This window comes from Rhinolophus ferrumequinum, chromosome 19 (genome assembly GCF_004115265.2).
Source record: "Rhinolophus ferrumequinum isolate MPI-CBG mRhiFer1 chromosome 19, mRhiFer1_v1.p, whole genome shotgun sequence".
Taxonomy (NCBI): domain Eukaryota; kingdom Metazoa; phylum Chordata; class Mammalia; order Chiroptera; family Rhinolophidae; genus Rhinolophus; species Rhinolophus ferrumequinum.
The window spans coordinates 7,190,146-7,215,200 of NC_046302.1; the positions used below are offsets into that span (position 1 = coordinate 7,190,146).

Below are 25,055 nucleotides of genomic sequence, written 5' to 3' on the forward strand. Positions count from 1 at the left end.
TTAAATAGTGAGCCCATTTTATTTTCAGAATATTAACCCAAAGATAATATCTGATATTTTAGAGCAAATATAATTAAAGTTTTCACAGAATTGATCATTTAGACATATGTGGTCTTCTTAGGGATAAAGTAAGCTTGAAATCAAAGATTGTAAATGTGTAACCCCCCCAGTCAAGATGGCAGGCTAGTAAGATCCTGGTCTCACTTTCTCCCATGGACACACCAGAACTATAACAACATACAGAGCAATTTTCTCTGAGAATGATCTGAAGACTAGCAGAACCACTGAGATATAGAGAAAAAGCGACATCCAGACAGGTAGGAGGGTCAGAGACACAGTCTGGTCAGGACCCACACCCTCAGTGTGGCATCCCACAAAGTGAGAAGAATGTTATGGAAAGCCCTGACGAGCAAGGGGTCTGAGACCCATGTCAGGCGTCCCAGCCCGGGGGACCTGCATCAGGAAGTAGCGCCTTCATTACGTCTGGCTTATGTCCAGGAGAGCGAAGGGGCTATGGGAAACTGATGCTCTGCTCTTACAGGGCTTACACAAAATCTCACTCTGAGTCCCAACACAGAGGCAACAGTTTGAAAAGTGCCTGGTTCATATGTGAAGCAGATATACTGACTAATTTGGGGCATATGTCGGAGGGACAGGATCTGTTGGAACTTTCTTCAGAAACGGATGCATTGGTGAGCACTAGTTCCAACATTCCCTATTAAGCTGCTAATAGTTTGGTCCCCACCCCCACTCTGGCATTCCCCTGAGGATGTGCCCAGCCTAACATGCCTGTCCCAACCAGCTTGTACCAAATCTGCTCCAAGACCGAACCCCACCCCCAGTAGTTGGAGGGTGACCCCACGTGGCCCCTGAATCCTTCTAATTTGGTGAACCACTCTGGAGGGTCCAGCCCCCCACACCAGCATACCAACAATAGTAGAGGCTGGGCCTCACAACTGCCCACATCAGAGGCCTGTATCTATGCAAGTACACGCAGAGCAAGAATGGCCAAGCCTCACAGACGGCTGGATTGGGGGCCGGGCCTATGCAACAGCGAACCTACAGCACTCTTGGTTCAACCACAACAGGAGGGCACGTGCAACCCCCACAGGGGCCACTGCTGGAGCAATTGGATCTGGTGATCGGGAGATTGCACCACTGGGCTCCACGACACCTTCTACATAAAGCCACTCTGTTAATACCTAGAGGCATAACTGATTTACCAATACGTAGAAACAAACACAGAGACTTAGGCACAATGAGGAGACGAAGGAATATATTCCAAATGAAGAACAAGAAAACAAAACAAAAAAACAGAAAAAGAGCTAAATGAAATGGAGATAAGCAATCTACCAGATAAAGAATTCAAAGTAATGATCGTTAAGATGCTCACTGAATTCAGGAGAAGGATGGATGAACACAAAGAGAACTTCAACACAGGAGTAGAAAATATTAAAAAGAATCAATCAGAAAGAAAGAATGCAATAACTGCAATGAAAAATACACTAGAAGGAATTACCAACAGATTGGATGACACAGAGTAATGATCAGCAATATGGAAATTGCCACCACTAAACTGGCATTACAAGAAATGTTAAAGGGATTTCTTTAAGAGGAAAAGAAAACGCCAAAACTGGAAATAATAATAATAATAATAATAATTTGAAAGAAAAGGGGTAAAAAAGGTTGTTAAGGTAAACATAATAAAGGTAGGAGATCAAGCATTTATAATGCTGGTATGAAGGTTAAAAGACAAAAACAATAAAATCATATATATCAACAATAATTAGTTAAGGGATACACATACAAATATATAAAATGATATCAAAAACATAAAATGTGTGGTGGGAATAAAAATGTGGTGCTTTTAGAATGCATTCAAATTGAAGTGACCATCAATTTTAAGTATCCTGTTATTTACATAGGATGTTATATACAAAACTCATGGGAACTACAAACCAAAAATCTATAATAGATACACAGGAAACAAAGAGAAAGGAATTCAAACATAATACTAAAGAAACTCATCAAAACATAAGGGAAGAATGCAATAGAATAATAAAGGAACAGAGAAAAACTACAAAAACAACCAGAAAGGAAAAAAATGGCAAGAAGTATATACCTATCAATAGTTACTTTAAATGTAATGATCTAAATGTTCCAGTCAAACAACAGTGTGGAGGAATGGATTAAAAAAAAGAACCATATATATTCTTCCTAAAGGAGACTCACTCAGATCTAAAGACACACACAGACTGAAAGTGAAGGGATGAGAAAAGATACATCACACAAATGAAAATGAAAATAATGCTGGATTGCAATATTTTAATACTTTAAAACAAAGACTGTAACATGAGATAAAGAAGGGCTTTACATAATGATACAGGGATCAATCCATCAAGAGGATATAACGCTTGTGAACATCTGTGTACCCAACATAGGAGCACCTACGTACATAAAGCACATGCTAACTGACATAAAGGGAGAGATTGACTGTATTACAATAATAATAGGGAACTTTAATATCCCACTTTCTTAAGTGGGTAAAATCATCTAGATTGGAAATCAGCAAGGAAACATGGGCCTTAAATGACACATTAGATCAGAAGAACTTATTAGATATAGGAGTATGCAGAATATTCCATCCCCAAACAGCAGAATATACATTTTTTTCAAATGCACATGAAACATTCTCCAGGATAGATCACAGGTTAGGCCACAAAACAAACCTCAGTAACTTTAAGATTAAAATCACATCAAGCATTTTTTCTGACCGCAATGTTATGAAACTATCAATGAACTACAAGAAGAAAAATGGAAAAAAATACAAGCACACAGAGGCTAAATAACATGCTACTAAAGTGTCAGTGGGTCAACAAAGATATCAAGGAGGAAATAAAAGATTAGCTGAAAGTAAATGAAAATAGAAATACATGTTCCAAAAACTATGGGATGCAGCAAAAGCAGTTAGTTATGAGAGGGAAGTTTATAATGATACAGGTCTACCTTGAGAACAAGAAAAATCTCAAAATAAACAATCCAACCTAACACCTAAAGGAAAGAGGAAAAGAAAAACAAGAAAAGCCAAAAGTTACTAGATGGAAAAAATAATAAATATCAGAGTAGAAATAAATGAAATAGAGTACAAAAAATAATAGAAAAATATCAGTGCAACAAAGAACTGCTACTTTAAAAAATTTAACAAAATTATAAGCTTTTAGCCATACTCATCATCAAAAAAAAAAAAAAAAGAGAGAGAGCCCAATAAATAAAATCAGAAATGAAGGAAAAGTGAAAACCGACACCACAGAAATACAAAGGATCATAGTGAAATACTACAAACAGTTATACACCAACAAATTGGATACCTAGAAGAAATGGATAAATTCCTAGAAACATACAATCTTCCATGACTGAATCAGGAAGAAACAGAAAATCTGAACAAAATGACTACTAGTAAAACAGTTGAATCAGTAATCAAAAAACACCAAACAAACAGAAGTTCAGGACCAGACAACTTTACTGGTGAATTCTATTGAACATTTAAAGAAAAATCAACATCTGTTCTCAATTTATTCCAAAAAATTTGAAAAGGAAGGAACAAACTCATTGTATGAGGCCAGCATTACCTTGATACAAAAACTAGACAAAGACACTACAACAAAAGATAATTACTACCCCTCATGAACATAGACACAAAAATCTTCAACAAAATATTAGCAAACCAAATTCAACAATACATTTAAAGGGTCATACATCATGACCGAGTGGGATTTATTCCAAGAATGAGAGGATGAGTCAATATCTGCAGATCAATTATTATGATAATGCCACATCAACAAAACAAAGGACAAAAATCATATGATCATCTCAATAGATGCAGAAAAAGCACTTGACAAAATTCAACATCATTTATGATAAAAACTCAACACAGTAGATATAGAGGGATTATACCTCAACATAATGATGGCTGTATATGACAAATGTGGATTTGTCATATACTCAGTGGTAGGTAATGAGCTGAAATGGTAGGTTTTTGAGCTTCCCCTAAAATTAGGAGCACGACAACAATGTCCACTCTCACCACTTTTATTTAACTTATTACTAAAAATTCTAGCTGTAGCAGTCAGACAAGAAAAAGAAATAAAAGGCATCCAAATTAGAAAGGAAGAAGTAAAACTCACTATTTATAGATGACGTGAAACTATAAATATTAAAGACTCCACCAAAAAAAGCTATAGAATAAAGGAATTCAGTAATGTTGCAGGGTAAAATTAATGTATAAAATCAGTTGTGTTTCCATACATTAATAACAAACTATCAGAAAGAGAACTCAAGAAAACCATTCCATTTATAGTTGCAAAAATAAAATACCTAGGGATGAATTTAACCAAGGAGATGAAAAACCTGTATCCTGAAATCTGATGAAATAATTTGAAGACAACACAAATAAATGGCAATATATACTATGCTCATGGATTAGAAGATTTAATATTGTTAAAATGTTCATGTTACCCAAAGCAATCTACAGATTCAATGTAATCTCTATCAAAATACTATTGTCATTTTCACAAAACTGGAACAAATAATCTTAAAATTTGTATGGAACCACAAAAGACCCTAAATAACCAAAGTGATCTTGAGAAAGACCAAAATTGGAGGCAGCACACTACCTGATTTCAAATTATACTACAAAACTATACTAACCAAACAGTGTGATACTGGCACAAAGATAAATGACACATAGATAAAATGAAACAGAATTAAGAGCCCAGAAATAAACCCCTGTTTATATGGTCTATTAATCTATAACAAAGGAGGCAAGAATATACAATGGGGAACACACAAGTCTCTTCAATAAGTGGTGTTGGGAAAACTGTACAACAATATGCAAAAATATGAATCTGGACTGCTTTCTTACATCATATACAAAAAACAAACTCAAAATGGATTAAATACATATATGTGAGACCAGAAACCATAAAACTCTTAGGAAAAAACATAGGCAATAAACTTTTGACATTGGTCTAAGAAATATTTTTTTGGCTATGTCTCCTCAGACAAGAACAACAAAAGCCAAAGTAAACAAATTGAATGACTTTAAAAGCTTTTGCACAGTGAAGGAAACCATCAACAAAACAAAGTAGTGACTCACTGAATGGGAGAAAGTAAAGTATTTGCAATCAAGGTTAATACCCAAAATACATAAAAAACTGATATAACTCAACATAAAAAAAATCCAATTTAAAAAATGGGCAGGGGACCTGAATAGACATTTTTCCAAACAAGACATACAGATGGCCAATGGACGCATGAAAAGATGCTCAATATCATTAATCATTAGGGAAATGCAAATCAAAACTGCAACGAGATAGTACCTCACACCTGTCAGATTGGCTATTATCCAAAAGACAAGAAATAACAAATGTTGGTGAGAGTACAGAGAAAAGGAAACTCTTATGTACTATTGGTGGGATTGCAAAGTGGTGCAGCCACTATGGAAAACAGTATAGAGGTTCCTCAAAAAACTGAAAACTACCTTATGACTCAGCAATTCCACTTCTGGGTATTTATCTGCAAACATAAACACTGTTTTGAAAAGATATATGCACCCCTGTGTTCATTACAGCGTTATTCACAATAGCCTAGATTTGAAATCCACCTAAGTGACCATCGATAGATGAGCAGATAAAGAAGATGTGGGACATATATACAATGGATCATTACTCAGTCATAAAAAGAATCTTGGCATTTGAGACAACATGAATGGACCTAGCTGACATTATGATAAGTGCAATGTGAAATAAGTCAAATAGAGAAAGACAAATACCTTATGATTTCACTTATATGTAGAATCTAAAACAAACAAACGAACAAACAAAAAGAAAGAAACAAAACAAGACGGAAACACACTCATAGATGTAGAGAACAAACTGATGGTTGCCAGAGAAGAGGGGATGGGGCATGGGTGAAAAAGGTGAAGGGGATTGATTAAGAGGTACAAAGTCCCAGTTATAAAATAAATAGGTCACCGGTTGTAATGTAGAGCACAGGGAATTTAGTCAATAGAATCATAATACCTTGGTACAGTGACAGATAGTTACCAGATTTATCACAGTGATCACTTCATAATGTATTTACTGTTGAATAACTATGTTGTACATCTGAAACTCATGTAATATTGTATGTCAACTGTACTTTAAAAAAGTAATGTATGAACCAAATGCCAAAAAATAAGTATTTGACAGATGATGAGTTTTTCTATGTACATTTAATATCTTATGATATGTCACAGTATATATTTTTATCAATTGTATTAAAAATGAAAACAACAAATCACCTGGCCCTCCATGTAATAAACATTTGTCTTTTGCCTGAACTTTATATTTGACCCATGTTGAGAGAAAACAAAAACTAAGCTGCTATTGCAAATTTAAACTAAATATGCTTCATGAGTTTTTCATTTTCATGAAATTTCCAGCTATCAAAATGTCTGCCAGTGTATTGCTTTTGTTTTTGCTTTTGTTTTAATTTTTACAAGTGAACATCACTATTTGGCACATACTTCTGGCGATGGGGAGTTTGAAGTTAGTGTAAAGAAATCCACAAACCATATGAAAGAACTGTGATGCTGTATAAAATTCCCAAAGGAACATAAAAGTGAAAATCCTCACCCTACAAAACTAAGCATCCTCCACTGAATACTTGCCAATGTTCTATACTGGCAAATAAGAAAACTGAAATAACTCTATTTCCGTCCCTCTCTCAAAAGAATAGAAGTGCTTTTTTTTTTATTGGAGAAAATATAGTTGACTGGTAAACAACAAGGGTTTGTTGCTTACAAAACAGCACAGGTCCATTTATATGCTGATTTTTTAAAATAAAGACTGTAGATTATTCAGTCCATGGTTGGAAGTCTACAGATGCAGTGGGCCAAATGTATGCATTCCATACCATTTTATGTGGGGGACTTGAGCATCCACCAAGAGGTCTTGGAACCAATCCCCTGTGGAGACAGAGGGATGACAAGTTTTGGGGGAGTCAAAAGTAACATGTGGATTTTCAACTGCATAGGGGTCGGTACCCCTAACTCCTGCATTGTTCAAGGTCCTACTGTACAGTTGTTTTTTTAAGATACCTTGCAGGTCAACTTTGCATTTTCATAATTTCAGCACTCATTTTCTGTGTGTGGTGTACACCTGGGACTGGCAGCATAGGAACTCTACTTTTTTGGCTTCTGTAGAAAATACAGGCTCCCTCATATGCGATTCATGTTCTCATGTATATTTGGAAAGGACAACCTCATAAACACCAATCTGAATACTTTTATAAGCTTACTAAGCTCTTTATGAAGGGCTTAAGTTTAAAAGAATGAAGTTATTTATGAGTTTAACCTAAATACACATTATATACCTTCCCCGTAAGATAATTTTAGGAGTGTTTCGGCAAACAAACACTAAAAGGAAAAGTATATAGTATAACGTGGATTAACTGAAACAAACCATGAAACATAACAATGTTCCAAATTAAAAAATGAAATGATGCCAAAGCTTATCTCTCTACATTTTCACGCATGCCTTTGTTGAAGTGTGTGTGTGTGCGTGCGAATGTGTGTTGGAACACAGCATGAGAAGGGAAATTAGACTGTGATAATTCTGCACATTTAGTGTTCTCAGGTTCCTGATTATTGCCTACATTGCAGCCTTGTTCATTTAAAACCTTAGTTGAGAAGAGCCTTATGTTAGTAGCGGCTACCAGTTATCTACCACCTACTTTGTGCCAAACACCATACAGATGCTTTGAATACATAATCTCATTAGATTTGTGTAGAGGTGCTGTCAATCCTTATTTTAGAGATGTCTTGACTAATTCATAGACCTACAGTGAGTGTCCCAATGTCACAGCTGACCATGACAGGTAGTAGAATGGGGATTCAAAGCCAAAATTATTTTGCTGCAAGAGCTGAGCTATTGCTATCTACCCTGCTGAAATCTCAGGTACTTCACTTTTGGTTTTAATAGAAAACTAACACAATGATGTAGGGGGAAATAGCATCGTTGATGCCATCTACTCAAAATTTATGCAACAGCAAGCTAATTTAAGAAAGGATAAAGCTGTGTAACATGGACACTGAAATGTAAAACTATATATGTGTATTTTATATTTGTAAATTTTATATTTATAAAATAAAATATGAAAATTTTATGTGAGAAAGTAAGTAGACATCAATTAATATTACTGATAAAGCTATTGTAACAGATAAGGATCGACATAGCCAGGCCTCTGATGCCCTCAACAGAGAGATTGTCTAACTTGGTCTCCTGCTAAAACTCAGGCCTTTCTTCGGGTGGGCTGTTCATGAGTTGTCAGAACATTGTATTTCACCTCTATTACAAAGCTGGACACTACCAGAGGTGAGCTGCAGACTGTGGTTAACAATTAGCACTTTCTAGTGATTTTCCACTTACTATTTTCCTATAGATCTTTATCTCATTATTTTTTCATCTCAAACCATATCATAAAGTTCATATAAGAATGAGCAGAATAAAATGTTATGCAAGCATTTTAGAATTTCAAGTAAACTAGAGACCTGATGTATTATAGAAGTATCACATTTTAAAAGTCTGAATTCAAATTTAAACAATTTTCTGGGCAAATGTAACAAATACTTATCAGACTGTGCAGGAAAGTTTCATTTATTTGGCTTCAAAGCAACTGAAATTACAGTTACTGGAAATGTTTTCTATAATCAATGTTTGTGAGAAAGAGACAGAAAACAAATTAACAAATGGCTATCAGGTTTGTTTTTTAAAGTAGATTTCAGACCATATCATAGGGCCAGTTCAGAGGCAGCCCAACATTCCACATTTCTACAATACAGATTTATTCTTCATAATGAAGAATATGACCATGTACTTAAGTATCTTCTAAATGATCTAAAACGGATGGCTTTGTACAATTTTGGTGTACTTAAATGTGATTTCTGCAAAAGAGTAACCTGTGTATGGATTGTGTAGTAACTGCATTTATCGAAATAGGCAACCAACCTGGATGCTTTTTCATGTACCCATTGCTTACATTCCTCACTTCCCTGCCCTCTTTAAGGAGTACTGCATGAAATGCCTGCACTCCCTGTGTCCATCCTCTGCTGCAAATATGGTCCCAGGGCATTCTCCCTTGTCTGTTAACTCTGGTCTCAGGATCTTCTGCCTACTCAGAGTCTTCTCTCGTAGCTCCTAGGGAATCTTGCAATAGCTTCCTTCTCTGTGTCTTCAATCTCTGTTCATACCGTTTTCCTTTTCGTTAGTTTATTAAGACTCCCAGAATCTTAATTTAAAGGAGCCACACCATTTTTTTGGCCTGGCCTCTTCCAGCTCTTGCTCTCAACTCCCACCTCCCTTCTCATCCCTCCCCACGTCAATATGGCCTGGCTTTTAAAAAGAGAAGTCTGTCCTCATTGTCTCTACTTCCTGACCTTCCATTTAGTTTTCAGCTCACTCCTTCTTCACACTACCTTTTCTATAATTTCACTGAAATTTTCTGATACACATTACCAATCTTCACCAAAAGGCCTAAAATCCATGAATCCCCTCTTAATTGAAGTTGGCCTCTCAACTATACTTAATTTCCTCTTTATTAAACTTCCTTTCATATTCTTATACCTTCTTTTTCTTCTTAACTGGATCATCTTTCTTGGCTACTCTTTAAATATTGTTAGTGTTCCCCAGATTCTATTCTTGACCATCTTATGCCTCTAAACACTCGCGCTGAAGAAGAAGCAAAAATAATTTGGAGTTGTGGAAACCTGAATTTGAATGAGTGTGACACCACATAAACTATAATTTCAATTAAGTTATGTAAAGGTCCAGAGTCTTGGTTATCTCATCACTTTTTAAATCTAATTTTAATATCACATACTATTCCACCGCATGTAAATAGCACACATAAACATTTTATAATTATTGAATATTTTAGGCTATTTCTAGTGCTCAGGATGGGTAATGTCCAGGGATTTTCAGATGCTAACGATTCCTATAACTCTTCACTGACGAGGACTATGTGTCCCAAAAGACATTGGGCCATGGGGGGTTGGTTCCCGTCTCTCCTGTGTATCATTTTCCTTACACACACACACACACACACACACACACACACGCATACACAGACACAAATACACACATACACAAACAAATATATGCACATACGTAGGCAAATATATATACACACACAAATGTGCATACACATATATAAATACACAACACAAGTATACATATGCATAGGCAAACATAAATGCACACATGCACAAACTTTTATTGTCAACTATTTCCGAGATTTGGACTGGATATGAAAAGATATTGAAGGCAGGGAGGTCAGGGGACGGTAGCCTGGTGATGATCATGATGGAAACAAAAGTTTGGCTTCTTCAGAAAGAGGCATCCTATGCAGAAAAGGTACAATTGCCCACTTTCTGTTTTGTATGGACCTTGTGTTTCTAGACTAGGGGGAATACAGTGGGAAAAGAATGAAACATACTTTTACCTTATTTAAGGGTGGCTGGTTTGTTTGGTTTCCATGGGAGACATATGCATAAAACAAGCTGAGTTTTACAATTCAGTTCAGTTGACCTACTTGTGAAAGTCCTCTGAGATTCTTGAAAGTAAATTTTGTGTGTGTATGTGAGTTTCTCTCTTCCAGTGTGTCCATAGCTATTTTAGTTGGAAGTTACTAGAAAAAAGCAGACTGCCAGTCAGACCCAATCTTAAACGAGAAATGTTATGGTCAATAATTTTTAAAATCCATTATTTGATGAGTAAATTATTTAGAATTTACATTTCATTTTAGAATAATTTGAAAGTAATTTTTCAAAAGAAAATGTTTTAAGATGTTGTAGCATCTTCCATTCATAGAGAAGAATAATGCATATTTGTGAATGGACTTGTTGAATACAAGTATTTGTGAATCGGCTTCTCCCAATCTCTACAAAGAGTGAATAGTGGTAATTTTTTTTCAGACTGGCCTCAGTCAATTGAAATGATAGCATAAAACATGCATTATACTCATTCAAAACCTCCTGGAGTTGAGATATTTGTATATTAAAGAATCCGTAAGGATCAAAGAAATAAATGTAATATTTGTTCCCACATATTGGGGCAACAAATACGTAATTTGAACACTGAAATGCTAAAATGGTAGAAATGTTCAACATATTGTATGTATAATAGCAAAAATATAAACATAATTTAGATATTAATGACTTGCATTTTGCTAAATTATGGAATACTATGTGGGCTTTAAAATGATTACATGCCTATATTTATTGACATGGAAAGAGTTACATTATATTATTAGGTGATGAATGTAGATTTCAAAATAGGACGACCCTTATTTTATATGTGCAAAGATGGATGTGAGAGTCTTAGTGTGTTTGGGGGGCAGGTATGGAAAAAAAATTGTAAATATTTTCATGTTTTTTAATCTATATTATTTTACAAATAAGGAAAATTGAAGTGATTACCCTTAGGTGATGGAAAATTAAGACATATTATGAAAAGAACTTACAAAGTATAAGTGGTATGAAAACCAAAGTATGCAACTTAATGACAGCTACCAGACTGATAAAGTGGTGTCATCTACATACTAATGATCAGAGCAAGGGATAATGGATATTACAAAACAAGAGTATTTGGTAGAGGTGAAAATGATGTTTTAAAAAATATGTAGATCATTTAATATGAAAATTATTTATTAAAGGATGGTAATTTTTTTTTCCTTACCTCTATTTTTTACAGTTACTTTTAACCCATTAATGACAAAGCTTATTTGGGAATTAGGAGTCAGAAAATTTTGCAGGTCTTACCATTTAAACCAAAATGTTCAAATTGCTCATTCGCAGGGAAAATCACATTACTTGGGTACTTATCTTCCACTAGAGCAGCCATTTCTGGGGTTTAAAAGATTTCAACTACAACTCAACACAAGAGCATCTTAATATTTGCAAAGTAAAATGTCACTACTGGTCAATTTTTCTCTTAGAATTTTACATTATATTCGAAGATCAATGCATGGTACAATCTTGACTCTTTGATTGGATATAAAAAAATCTTTTCCTTTCAAGAGTTAAAAATAATGTAAATGAAGCTTCCACCAGAAAACTTGGTATACCAGAAAAGTGGTATAATTCCTTATATTTGAGTGTTTCATCATCAATTTCTGTGCCAGGCCACATGTTCAACTGCTTGGCAGCCCCTACCATGTATGAAAATACTTTCATTTTTATAGGCATATGCTGGCAAAAACCTACCACTTCCACGAATTAGTAGTCCTTTTCTGCTAATTATTTTGAAAAAAAACCAGAGGTATAGACGCAAGTTCAAGTGGCTCTCAACATCTGAGCCATACTTGGTATAACACTGTTCAATTAGAAAAAAAATGTGTGCCTCATTTGACCAGTTTTACTACTGTAAACCTACAGAAAAAAATCAAGTTCCTTTTTTGTGTGTATTAGAGGTTAAATAACAAGTTGATTGAAATAGTGATTGATAAAAGGAATTAATGCAGAAGCTTGATAATAAAGTGAGCAATCAATTTACAACATAAAGATAGAAAGTTTTGTGTTTTCAATAGCATTTATGGAAAGATAAAATTACAAACTGAAAGAGACCTGTTGAAAATGTTACATTAAAGAAAAAGCCTCAAGAGTGACTTGTGTAAGGAAACACAGGTGATCAGAGGCAGAGCTGTTAGAACTCAGCTGTCTGGTTTCAAGTAATGGGCAAAACCCTGTGGTTTTAAACCACCACCTCAGGAAAATTAGGAGAAATAAAAAATAATCAGCCCTGTTCCATCATCTGCAGGTTACATATTGGTGCATGGCCTTCTGTATTTGTACAGATTGAGCTCCTGCTAGGCATACTGAGTGTGAAACAAAATTAACTTCGGAAGATCCATAGGTCCTTGATGAAAAGTGGTGTGAGAAGGGGTTTGATGACAGATAACTTCTACTATAGGCAGTCCTATGCCTCTAAAACAATAATCAGACACACAAAACTTTGTGGTATTAAAAAAAATATAGTTTTGGATTCTAATATTATAGGCAGATCAAGGCAAGAGACAAATAATAGGAAGGAGAATAAGAAAAGGAAAATGAAGACGGAAGAAAAGACAAGAATACAAGCCCCAACGTATGGCAAAGCAATGAGTCAAGCAAGTTAAAAACATTAGTTCTGGATCCCCAAGTCTCTACCCCTCAGGTTTCTTACCTGAAAAGAGGATATGATAATAGTACTGACTTCATGGAGTATTTGGGAGGATTAAACTAGCTAATATACAGATAAAGTTAGCATAAAGCATCAGCTGTTTTTATTGCTATGTTAATTTGGGGGAGAATGCTCACTCTCTTGATTTTAAATACAGTTTTTAAAGCATCCAGAATTTGTTTAAAATGTTTATATTACCACATAAAATTTGGATGCGCAAGGCATTGTAAGACCTCATTTTATTGGTCATATTCAGTATCGCATATTGAGATACACGTCAGGCTTAAAACTAGATGTAAGACTAGAGTGAACTTAGACTTACTACTAGACTAAAGAACGCAAATTGTTTTTCCTCTCATAACTGGAGTGGCAGGAAAGGCGAGGGCATCTAGAGCAGCTGGACAGGCAGAGATGCCATCAGGAGACCCCTCTCCTCTCCCTCTCCTGGCTACCCCTGCTCTTGGATCCCGTCTTTCCTCTTACACAGGCTTTCTCCATGTGGCAGTAACATGGCTACACTGTGAACAATCATGCGGGCTCACATGATTCTGGTCTCTGATAGGCGAGCAGAGACAGGTTCCTACCAGTTAGGTCAAGCCAGCAGGAAAGGTTCCATTTTGGCTTGACATAGCCGATCACATACCCGTCCTGATCACCTGTGGCCGGGCAGATAGGGTGCTGTGAGGACTGGCCAGACGTCCTTGCCCCTGTGGCCAGGCAAGGAGAGGTCATATGACTGGGAGCACCCATGGAAGCAGCTCATGGGCCTGGGGAAAGTAGTTCCCAAAGAAAGGAAGTTTCCATAACTTATTTCTGTGATGGAAAGAAGAAGGGAACCTGGAACCAACAGAGGCTAATAGGTAGATGGGGTGCCAGGGAAAGGGAGAGTGGGAGGGGGAATGAGAACAGAGAGATGGAGCTTTGTTCATTTTGTAAAGGAGCAGATGTTGATAACTCCACAAAGGAATGTCCTACATACTTCAGTGTAGTAGTTCCCCTTGGAGTCTTGGGAGTGTCAGTGCCAAAGGATATTAGGAGGTAGTTTGTCACCTGGGGTCCCTTGTGTGCCCCAGGTGACAAACTAGATACTGAAACTTGCTGTGCAGACTGACATTTAGTCCAGAGTTTGTTTCCAACCTCTGGTCTTTGTTTTCCTCCACAAATTTCAATTCTGTTGTTGGGATACCTGTGCTACAAAGGGCAATTTTTAAAAATGAAGAATCATAATCATTATTTCTAACTTTTTCATCTAAGAATGCAAAGAAAACATCCCTCTTATGGGTCGTATCCATCTCTGTATGCTATATATTTTATTTTGTGTTGTTGTGGCCATTGTTTGCTTTTTCCCTGAAGTATGTAACATGTTTTAGACTTCTCCATATTATAAATCTCATTTAAAAAGTGTTGAATCAAGGAAGTCTGCCAGCTCCTTTTGTTTTCTCTGTGTGTTGGACTGCTCTGGCAAAAGAGAATAATATTACCTTACCATGTAAAACATGGTTAATGGCTTTAAAAGAATTCCCCAGCAACTGAATAATGGGCTGCCAAAAATATTCTCGGTGCCAAAGGATCTGGATATGTCTGTTCCATTTATTGTGTGTTTCTCCTTTCATCATGACTAAGTGCTCACAAAAGACATAAAACCCAAACCTCCGGGGTATGTGGTGTTTGAGTCAGAAACCATACTTTAATATATTCAGCTCTATATATAACTATTATGATGGTTAGCAGAGTATCAACAACAATCAATGATGGATACCTATGGTATGTGAGATGCTCAAATCATTAAATGATTTTTAGTTTCTAGAAGGAAGTCGTTGTTTCATCATCTGTCTTGTGCTTGGTTGAATGGCTTGATAATGTTTATTCTAAAGAGTTTGGAAGTCTTGCACCAAACACTTTTAACTTGTTCTGCCTGTTTGAATAAGTTTACTTTTCTCAGAAATAAAGATGGAACATATTTCTTAATTAAAGTTCCATGTTCTAAAAGCCTGATAGTGCGGTATAGTAAAGTCATTTATTTTTATTTTTCCTTGAAGATAAATTGAGTCTATTAAAAAGGGGTTTTTCTTAAAAATTTGTTTAAAAAATTAATTTAGGAAAATTAATTTCTCCAGTTAAGAACTGGAGAAAATGCAAATGTAGAAAAATTTAAAAGCTGCTTTGTTTCTCACTGGAAGCAAGAGAAGCCAAGAAAAGTAGCATCTAAACCCACTCTCCTCCCACCCTACTCCCACCTCACCCTCCCTTGGACCCTTCCCATTTGGTCTGCACTCAGACTGTCTGGTTCTCACTTGGCAGGAGACTCTTAATCTCTCCTGCTTCTTAGTTTGGGCCAGGCAGTTGCCAGCTGTCTTGAAGTACAATATGGTTTCTGACTCAGGTTATATATTCTTTGCCAGTGTCTTAATTGCTAAGATTTTAGGGGCAGGATAATTATCTTCAAAGAATTCCTGAGATAGAGATTCTTAATTGTTTTGCGTTTGACTCACAGTACAAATGATATTCATATGGGGCCCACTCCACTGGGCCAGAGGCCATGAAAAATTCCTGGGCTGGTTAACTAAAATTCCATATCTTTTACTCCTGCTCAACAAAGCATATTGGAATTCAGTTGGATGAGAGTGACTTTATCCAAGGAGATAAGCCTGAATCTGCTTTAAATTTGTGTGTGTATATATGTGTGTATAATTCATATCTGAATATTAGTCCTTTATTATTTATAAAAATTATTTTAAATGATCTGTCATAGCCTAGTAGTATGAACCTTATCCCCATGGTGAAACACCATGTTTGTGCTCTCTTGGGATTGGTTCATACTACTCCTATATAAAATCTACTCCTGTATAAAATCTCCTGCCTTTACAGAAAGTCTGTCTGATGTTTAGGAGACCCTGAGTAACCACCTGAAGATAAAAACATGTGAGGTAGAGTTCTCAAGAAAGAAACATAACCACCATCCTAGTTTATTGTGACTTTGGAAAAGAAGCAGGGTAGCTTTTTAGCTGCTTCTGGAGACCAGTGGTGAATCCACTACTTCCTGTGTGTAGAACTAAATTGTACAGAAAGGCAGTAGTTATCTGCTGTCATTATCAAGCAACTAGTATAAAACACAACTTGTGAATTTAGGGATATGTGGGTGTTTACTTGAAATAGTTACTGAAATCAGAATGTTTTTGCCACTGACTGAACATCATGAAAATGTAAAGCTATGGGTTAAGCACAGACCCTTAACTTTTGTAAATGCAGAATTTTTATTAAAACAGTCTTTGAAAAAAATTGCACTTTTCTTTCTATCATGTATGAAGAAAATTATTATGCCTATAATGTAGGGAAGAGTTATTACATGGAAAGATTGTAGAAAATCTTTTTTATACCCAGCTTTCTTTGTGGAATTGGATATACTACTTTTCAAATCATTTTACTTTAAACAGCATTTTTGCATTTAGGGGACTTCTGATTAAAATATTTAGCTTAAAAAATAAAAATAAAATCTTAATCCTATGCTTCAATGTTAGTGAGGTAAAGACATTGTGTATAATGAGTTGGAAATTCAGAGTGTTGTTGGGGAGGAAAAAATTTGTTATACCCTTCTAGGTTCCTCTGGCTGGTCTAATAATTAACATAAGACAAATTAACAGGAGGAAAAAAATTAATTTTATACATATGGGAACCCCAAAGATATGAGTCTCTCAAGACAGTCAAGCAATTGAGGTTTACATGTTATCCTGGGCTAAAGAGAAGGGGGTATAGATCTGGAACTTCAAAGGGGAGGAAGACAGTTCAAGTGGAGATGGAAAGAGCAAATGTTTGGTAAACAGATGTTTTGTTTTGCGTTTGACTCACAGTACAAATGGTATGTAAAAAGAAGTTATCTGTGGTAATAGCTCTCTTCCTGGTACAGGAACCAGTATCTAAATTCTTTTAGGCAGTTCAGGGGGAGGTAAAAAGATATACTAGAGTCCTCTGTTTCTTAAAATTAATCAGCCTAAAATAATCCTCATGATAATAAAACACATTTTGAGGTGGCAAATTTTGCTCCCCTATAGTGTCATCTAGCTTTCCATACAAACAACAAAAGTAAAAGTTGAATTTTAGAGAGTACAACTTACAATATGCTGTTTCGTTATTTTTGACAGCAGAGTTTTGCTCATGTTATTCTGAACCAGACACATTTAGATATTTAGAGAATGATTTAGTGGGCTGTTGCCTTACCACAGGAAAGTGGGGTAGAGATTTGTCTCATTGCGGAGGATATGTGCTTAATTCCCAATGTGGAATGATCTCTAAAAGGCCATTTGGGAACTGGAGGTGAGAAGTGATACATCTGAGGGAAAACAGTCTTCCGCTTAAGTGTAAAACCAAGTACCTAGCAGGATTGCAAAAAAAAAAAAACGAACAAAACTATGTGGATACTTGCTGTGTACTAATTACGTTCTTTCCTTCTGTTACAGGCTCAACATGGGAAAAGACATTTCGGCAGATTGGTTTTGAAAGGTAAGTGGGGTTTAGCATGTCTCCACTTTTAGCTGCTAATGTCCTATTTTATTCTAAGTAATTTATTGAGTACAAATCAGTGGTATTGCTACCACTACTTCAGTAAGTGTGTGCCCTTGAGTAAGTCATCATTTTGCCCCTTGAAACTCAGTGTCTTTGTAAAGTAGAGCTTTACTTTATAAAATCCTTGCCTGCACACAGAGTAGACATGAAAGTTAAATTGAGCAACTTATTTGAAAATGCTTCTGAAACTGTGAAACCTTAAATAAGGTAAGTTGTATTGTTACAAATTTATAAGAATTAGAGTTTACTTTCTTCTAGCTAATTCACCTTATATATTGTTCTACAGTTCTAGTACAGAGAAATTTATATTTATATTGATAGCTTTCCAATTAAAATTATTAGATCTTGTTATCAGCTTTAAGTGAAAGGCTGAGATTATGTCACTCTTAAGCACTTCTACACCTGCATCTCCCTCCCCCCACCAAAAAAAAAAATGACTCATTATAACCTTGGGAAATGCAGAGGTAGGATCAATAAAGTCACTAAACCACCTTCCCTTGTAATTGAATAGCAGCATATCGGATCTCTCTGGTGGCATTTAGTGTCTAATATTGAACTTGCAATGTCCATGCAGCTATTGAAAGAAAAGTAATTTAATTTTTTTACTCTAAAAGTAGATTTTGACTAGTTCTTTTCATCATATTGAAAAAGTTTTTAGGTGTATTGATCAAGCTGACAGACTGCTTAGAGAATATAAAAGAAATAATAAAATACTTTAAAATGCATCATTTCTCCAAGTGAAAGATACTAAAGCATCACCAGGCTGATTGTGATAGCATTTTTGTATCATTCTTTAATTGACTCAAAGATTTATTTATTTCTATATATACACTTCCACTCAATCAGCACCATCATTGTTGAGCCTCACAGAAAGTTCTCATAGTTAGTTGTTAAGGTGATTTGGGGAGCTTGGCTTGAATGGACACATCCCAGGGGCCAACTTACAACAAAAATAGAAAATCATGTGCAGTTTCAAATCTTTTCCCAAAGCATCTTTCTCTTGATTCTTCTTTTATATTATGAAAAACATCAAACATACACAAAAGGAGAGAGAAAAACAAACTGAATGTCATATATCCATTTCCCAGCTTCAGTAAGATTTTGTCATACTTGCTTTACCTTTTTTTTTTTTTTTTGGCTGAAATATTTTAAAGAAAATCTCAGACATCATGTCATTTTATCCCTACATAGATCAGTATACATCTCTGAAAAAAAATGGATGTTTTCTTCCAGAATCATAATGCTACAATCATAGCAAATACAAATAACAGTACCTCCTTAACATCCATTATTGCCCAATCAATGTTTAAATTTCCTGGTCATCTAAAAAATGGCAGTGTGCTACTAAAGCCCACACATTCCATTTCGATCTCTCAAGTCTCTTTATTTAGATGTTTTCCCCCAATTCCCTCCCAGCTTCATTTTGTTTTTCTGCACATTGTTGACTTCTGAAGAAACCAGGTCAATTGTCTTATAGAATGTCTCACATTCTGGATTTGTTCATTTGTGGTATTGTTTTATTTGTTATTCTATTCCCCTATTTCACATATATTCAAATTGTTCCCTTTCAGACATTGCGGACAACTTCATGTTGACTTCTTGTCCTTTTGACACAGGCCCACTGGTCTTGGATAGTTTCCATGTTTCTAGCACAACCAGATATACCAAGCCCATCCAGTATTCTGGACCTTTAGTCAGACATCCTGTTAGGAGTCCTTCATTCTTTGTAGAGAATGGTTTTTAGAAACCACAATCTAAATACTAGAGATTCTCATCTGGAGTGGTATTTTTTCTGGGCTTTTTAAAGAGATGGAGCTAAGAAAGGCCTTTTTTAAGAAAAATAAATCCTAAAGTCATACAATATTTCCAATTCAAGTATATTCTTACAGAATTTTAAACTTAATATATGCATATCATCTTTTCTTTTTCATTGAAAAATCTTAGTTCTTAACAACACTTATTTCATCTTAATGTACGAGGTCTGACAATTAAGTTCACAAACTCATCCTAGAAAAAGTGCTACATACCTCATTGCCGAATATCATTATGGTCACCTTTGAAGTACTCCCCTTGGGAAGCTATGCACCGACACCAGTGTTTAGTCCATCCTTCAAAACAATTTTGGAACTCTTTTCTGGAATGGCCATCAGAGCTGCCGTCATATTACCCTTGATGTCCTGAATGTCATCATAATGTCTTCCTTTCAATATTTCCTTTATCTTCGGGTAAGGAAAGAAGCCACTGGAAGCCAGATCAGGTGAATATAGAGGGTGTTCCAATACAGTTGTTTACTGGCTAAAAACTCTCTCACAGACAGTACTGTGTGAGCTAGTGCATTGTCGTGATGCAAGAGCCAAGAATTGTTGGTGAAAAGTTCAGGTCGTTTTCATGTAACTTTTTCATGCAGCCTTTTCAGCACTTCCAAATAGTAAACTTGGTTAACTGTTTGTCCAGTTGGTACAAATTCATAATGAATAATCTCTCTGATATCAAAAACGGTTAGCAACATCATTTTGACTCTTGATTTGGACGGACGGAACCTTTTTGGTTGTGGAGAATTGACTGACTTCCATTGTGCACTTTGATGCTTTGTTTCAGGGTTATATTGGTACACCCATGTTTCATCACCAGTGATAACACGGCCCAAAACAGCATCTTGCCTCTCCAAAAGGTCTTGGCAAATTTCGACTCTCCTTTGCTTTTGTTCATTGGTGAGCTCCTTCGGGACTATTTTTGCACATACCTTTCTCACGCCAAGATTTTCAGTTAAGATTTTCCTAACTGTTTCTCTATTGATATCTACTTGGTCTGCTATGCTTCTCACAATCAGCTGATGATTTTGACACACAATTCGACAAATTTTTGTAATGTTTTCATCAGTTCTGCTCATTACTGGCTGCCCTGACCTCTCTTCATTAATGACACGTTCTCTTTCCTCAGAAAAATGTTTAGTCCATTTGTATACTGCCGTTTTCTTCATGGCCTTATCTCTATAAACTTGGACTAACATGTCCCTGATTTCAGTTCCGCTCTTGCCAAGTTTACCGAGAAATTTGATGTTTGTTCATTGCTCTAATTCAAGCTCAGACATTCTTGTGACAGCACAAAAAATCATGTAACAACAATAATGAACGCCACTCAGCAAGACACCACCACACGTCGACATGAACACAGCTGTGAGACACTGATATACCAAGGTTATGAAACCTTACCGAGCTGTTTGTACAGTGCTGTAAGTTCATGGTGGCAAGTTTGTGAACTTAATTGTCAGACTTGTATATATAATATTTTCAAAATAATATTGATATTATCACTAACAATAAGAGTACCGAATGAAGTTTAAACATTTTTTATTGTGTGTTAATTTTATATTTTTAGGGATGTACGATCAAAAGAGTGAAAACTAAAGTTGCTTCAATTTTTTTCCTATGTGATCATGTCATAAATTTTATATATAATTTGGTTAATTTGTTTCAGAATTTTTAAAATTTCAACAAACTTTTTCCTTTTGATTTAATTTTATTTTTGAATATGTAACATTTATCTCCAAGTTCAAATTATATGACAAAGTTTATTCAGAGAAATATCACATTTATCCCTTTCCCTTGTGCCCTGTTCCTCCTTTTTTCTATAGTTACCATGTTTATTAGCTTTGGGTTTAACCTTCTGATGTTTACTTTTGCATGTGCAAGCTAATACTTCTGTACTCGTATAGCTGTATCTCGCCCTGTCTTGCATGAAGAGTGGCATATCATATACATTCTTTTGCACTTTGATTTTTTTCACTGAGACTTTCCTGGGGATCATTCTACATTAGTGTAGATATAGGTCACGTCATTAAACTGCATAAGGCATTCCTTTGTGTGGATGAGCTAACACAAAGAATGAGATTGGTCAAATCAGGGCTATTATACAGTATCAAACTTTGCTAATATTTCAAGGATACAAGTTACCAAAAGATACTGCAGGGAGAAATCCAGGATATCCATATGACTCCTGGTCCTTCTTTTTCACCCCAGATCCATGCTCTCTGGCCCAGAGTGATAGATGAGGTTTCTAATGAGGTTTGCAATTCCCTCACATAGCAAGGAATATTTAATTTTGCAACAGCCCCTGTTTTATACCTAAGAAATTTGAATAGCTAATGTGATACTCTCCAGGGAATCATGCCTCATAAATATATGGATTGAAGATTTATTTACTATAATAACCTAAACCAGGGATTTCCTGATTAAAGCATTCCATTGATGAGGGTTCTCTTCTGAGCAAAAAAATTCATTAAGCTGTTTGCCCAGTGATCTAGTTAATATGTTTTCAAGGAGCCTAAACCAGATCAATTACCTTCTTTCCCCATCCCCAGTGTCTCCTTGTAATCAGGAGGAAAATGGATCACAGGCCATTTGCTTTAACTCTTTCTGTACCCTGTGAGTAGACATTTAGGCAGTTTCCAGTCTTTTGCTCTTGCTCCCCACCCCCACCAAAAAAAATGTTGTAATAAATAACCTTGTGCACACTTTCTTACCAGATATCTCAGGGATATGTTCCCAAGTATAATCAAACAGTACATTCATAGGGAATTTTGTTAAATATTGCTAAGTTTTTCTCCCTAGTTTCAACAATTTTCACTCCCATCAGCAATGCATGACTATAACCATTTTTTCAGAGCCTTGCCAACAGAGAGCGTGCTGTCAAACTTGAGATTCTTGCCAATCTATTAGGTGAGAAATGGTATCTCAGGATCCTTTGAATTTGCATTTATCTGGGTCATTTTTTTTTTTTTTTTTCATAGAGGAAAGGACAGGTGGATGCTCTTTGCTGTCTCCTAAGTGAAGCACTTTGGTGAAGAGCTTTTTCTAAGATGGTTAAGGATTCATTGATCGACAGGATGTGGCAATTGAAACATTTTCTCCCTAGCTTATGTGACCTTAACCTTGTGCTTCCTTGAATACTGACTTAATGAAAACAGCTACTATGTACCAAGCACTGTTAAATCATTTCTAGTCCATACAACAACCCCATAGACTAAGGATTGGCAAATTTTTACTGCAAAGGACGGATAGTAAACGTTGCAGGCCTTATATTACAATTTCTGTTGTAATCTCACTTTTGCCATTGTAGCAGAAAGCAGCCATAGATAATGGGTATGGCTGTGTTTCAGTACAACTTTATTTGCAAACAAACAGGCAGCTGGCAGGAGTTGGCTGCTGGCCATCATTGATAGCCACTGTAGACTGTGGTTGCGATCTCTCAGGTAAAGAAACTCAAAGAAAATCAAGTAGTCTACCCATATAATCAGAGCCACTCATATTGACCTGCGTTCAAGTAAAGGTTTTCCTAGTTGCAAAAACTAAGATTTTTAGACCAAACCACACCAAAGTTTTAAATTACAGTTCTCTTCTGTTTTGTGTTGTTTTATTTTTCCTATTCCTATAGCTCTGAGGGCATAGTTTCAAATCAGAGGTCTTATTGGCTGTTCTCTTTTTATGAATATTTTAAATAAAGCCAGACAGTATAAATTCTGTATTACAATGCCTTCCTCAAATTGTTAAGTTTCAAAATAGATGTAGAAATAAAAATATTATTAAGGAATATATCAAACGATATGCTTTATTTTTGAACTGTCATATCAGTTTGGTGATCATCCTGATTTTTTCAGATATTACCTTAAAATGCCATCCTGTGTTTTCCCATGTTGTCCCATGTTTTCTTATTTAAGGGCACAGGCTATTCTTTGCATTGCATCAAGTCTTAAAAATATAGAACAGATATTGATCTTTGAGATTATTATGCATTTATAGTTGCAAAAACTGTGTCAAGCAGTGCTGTTTAATATGGTTTTGCTTTTTTGCTTCTCAAGTTTAACCTTTTCTTTCTCTTAAAGGGAATTCCAATTATATCTTAAATGAAGCTATAAGGTTCTTTAGAGTAATTGTAAGAGATATTGATCACAATGTCCTTTGATGTTTGCCCATCAATCTGTTTGCTAGCAGATTATTTTAAAGTGTTCACATCTAAAGGAAAAGAAGTGACTGAGTCAGCGAAAGCTTCAAAGCTTTCTCCAAGGATAAGAAAGCAAAGATGCCCTCTGTTGTACATTTTGTAAGTGAAAGGAAGACTAGGGATCTGCCCTGCCCACCCTCCTTGTTGTAACACTTGCCATGAGATAAGTGTTCAGCCATTCACTTTCTGGAAACTTTGTGATTATATGCATTGTTTCAGAATAAATGCATATTGTCACAGTTTCTATGGCTGAATTTATGGTAATGTGCTCACTTTGTAAACAATCGCCTTGCCCCTCTGTGGGGGAGATCAGGAGTTTGTTCTAGGATTTCATTATAGGACTGTGTTGTAACAGAGGAAGGATATATAGGTTCATATATCTTCAGTGCCACCTCTAATACTCCCTTCCCACTCCTGGTGCTACAATATTGTTATCTACATAACAAAAGAAGATTCGGTTGTGTTCTATTTGTTTTGTTTTTTTAATAGAGGAAAAAATTTGTACCTAACGTATTTTGATATCAATCAGAAAGCTTAACTTTCTGTGCAGTTTATGATTATAAATATTACCAAATCACAGCCATTCATTAATCTAGGTTAAGGTGATGCAGATGGGCCTGACTTTGTAAATTCATTGATATTCCGCATGTTTCTAAACAAGTGTATCCGCTAGAGAATGGCCCAAATTCTCAGTGTTTCTTTCTCACTTACACAAAATCTGAAGAGGCCAGACAACTCTACAGGGCACCCTCTGCATGTTGTGTCACTGGCTTCAGTCTGTGACACTTCTGTCTCAACAGATGTTTCTGAGTTTCCTTAAGCGTGGAAAGAGAGGTTGGAGAATTGCACACTGGACCTTAAGTGTTTCAACTTGGAAGTGGCATTTGTCACTGCAGCTCACAGTTTATGGTCCAAAGCTAGTCACCTTGCTAATTTATGAGGAAAGAGAGCTGTCACTCTGCCATGTATGCAGGAAGGGTACAAGAAGTAGAAATATCAGAAAGCTCTGGTAGTATCTATCACAAGAAGCTTTGAGCAAGGTCTGAACATGGTTTCCTCTTACAAAGCTATACTCTTCATCTGAGACAAAATATTTCAGCAAGTAAATAGGCTCATGCATAGTAACCTGCCAACAGAAATAAAAGTCCCTGCTTTCTGGGAAATCTTATTGCTGCTTTTTTTAAAATAACAATCTTTGACTGATCTCTCACCCATTTTTAGTTACAAAGCAATGAAGTT

At 35.8% G+C, this 25,055-nt stretch overlaps 1 protein-coding gene across 1 annotated transcript in view; it reads left to right on the plus strand.

Annotated features, from left to right (window-relative positions):
• PIEZO2 (piezo type mechanosensitive ion channel component 2) overlaps positions 1–25,055 on the plus strand; it is a 430,456-nt gene that overhangs the window by 199,037 nt on the left and 206,364 nt on the right. Inside the window, exon 4 of the mRNA XM_033087551.1 lies at positions 17,711–17,753. Within this exon, the coding sequence (XP_032943442.1) occupies positions 17,711–17,753 (43 nt within the window). The remainder of the gene's footprint in view (positions 1–17,710; positions 17,754–25,055) is intronic.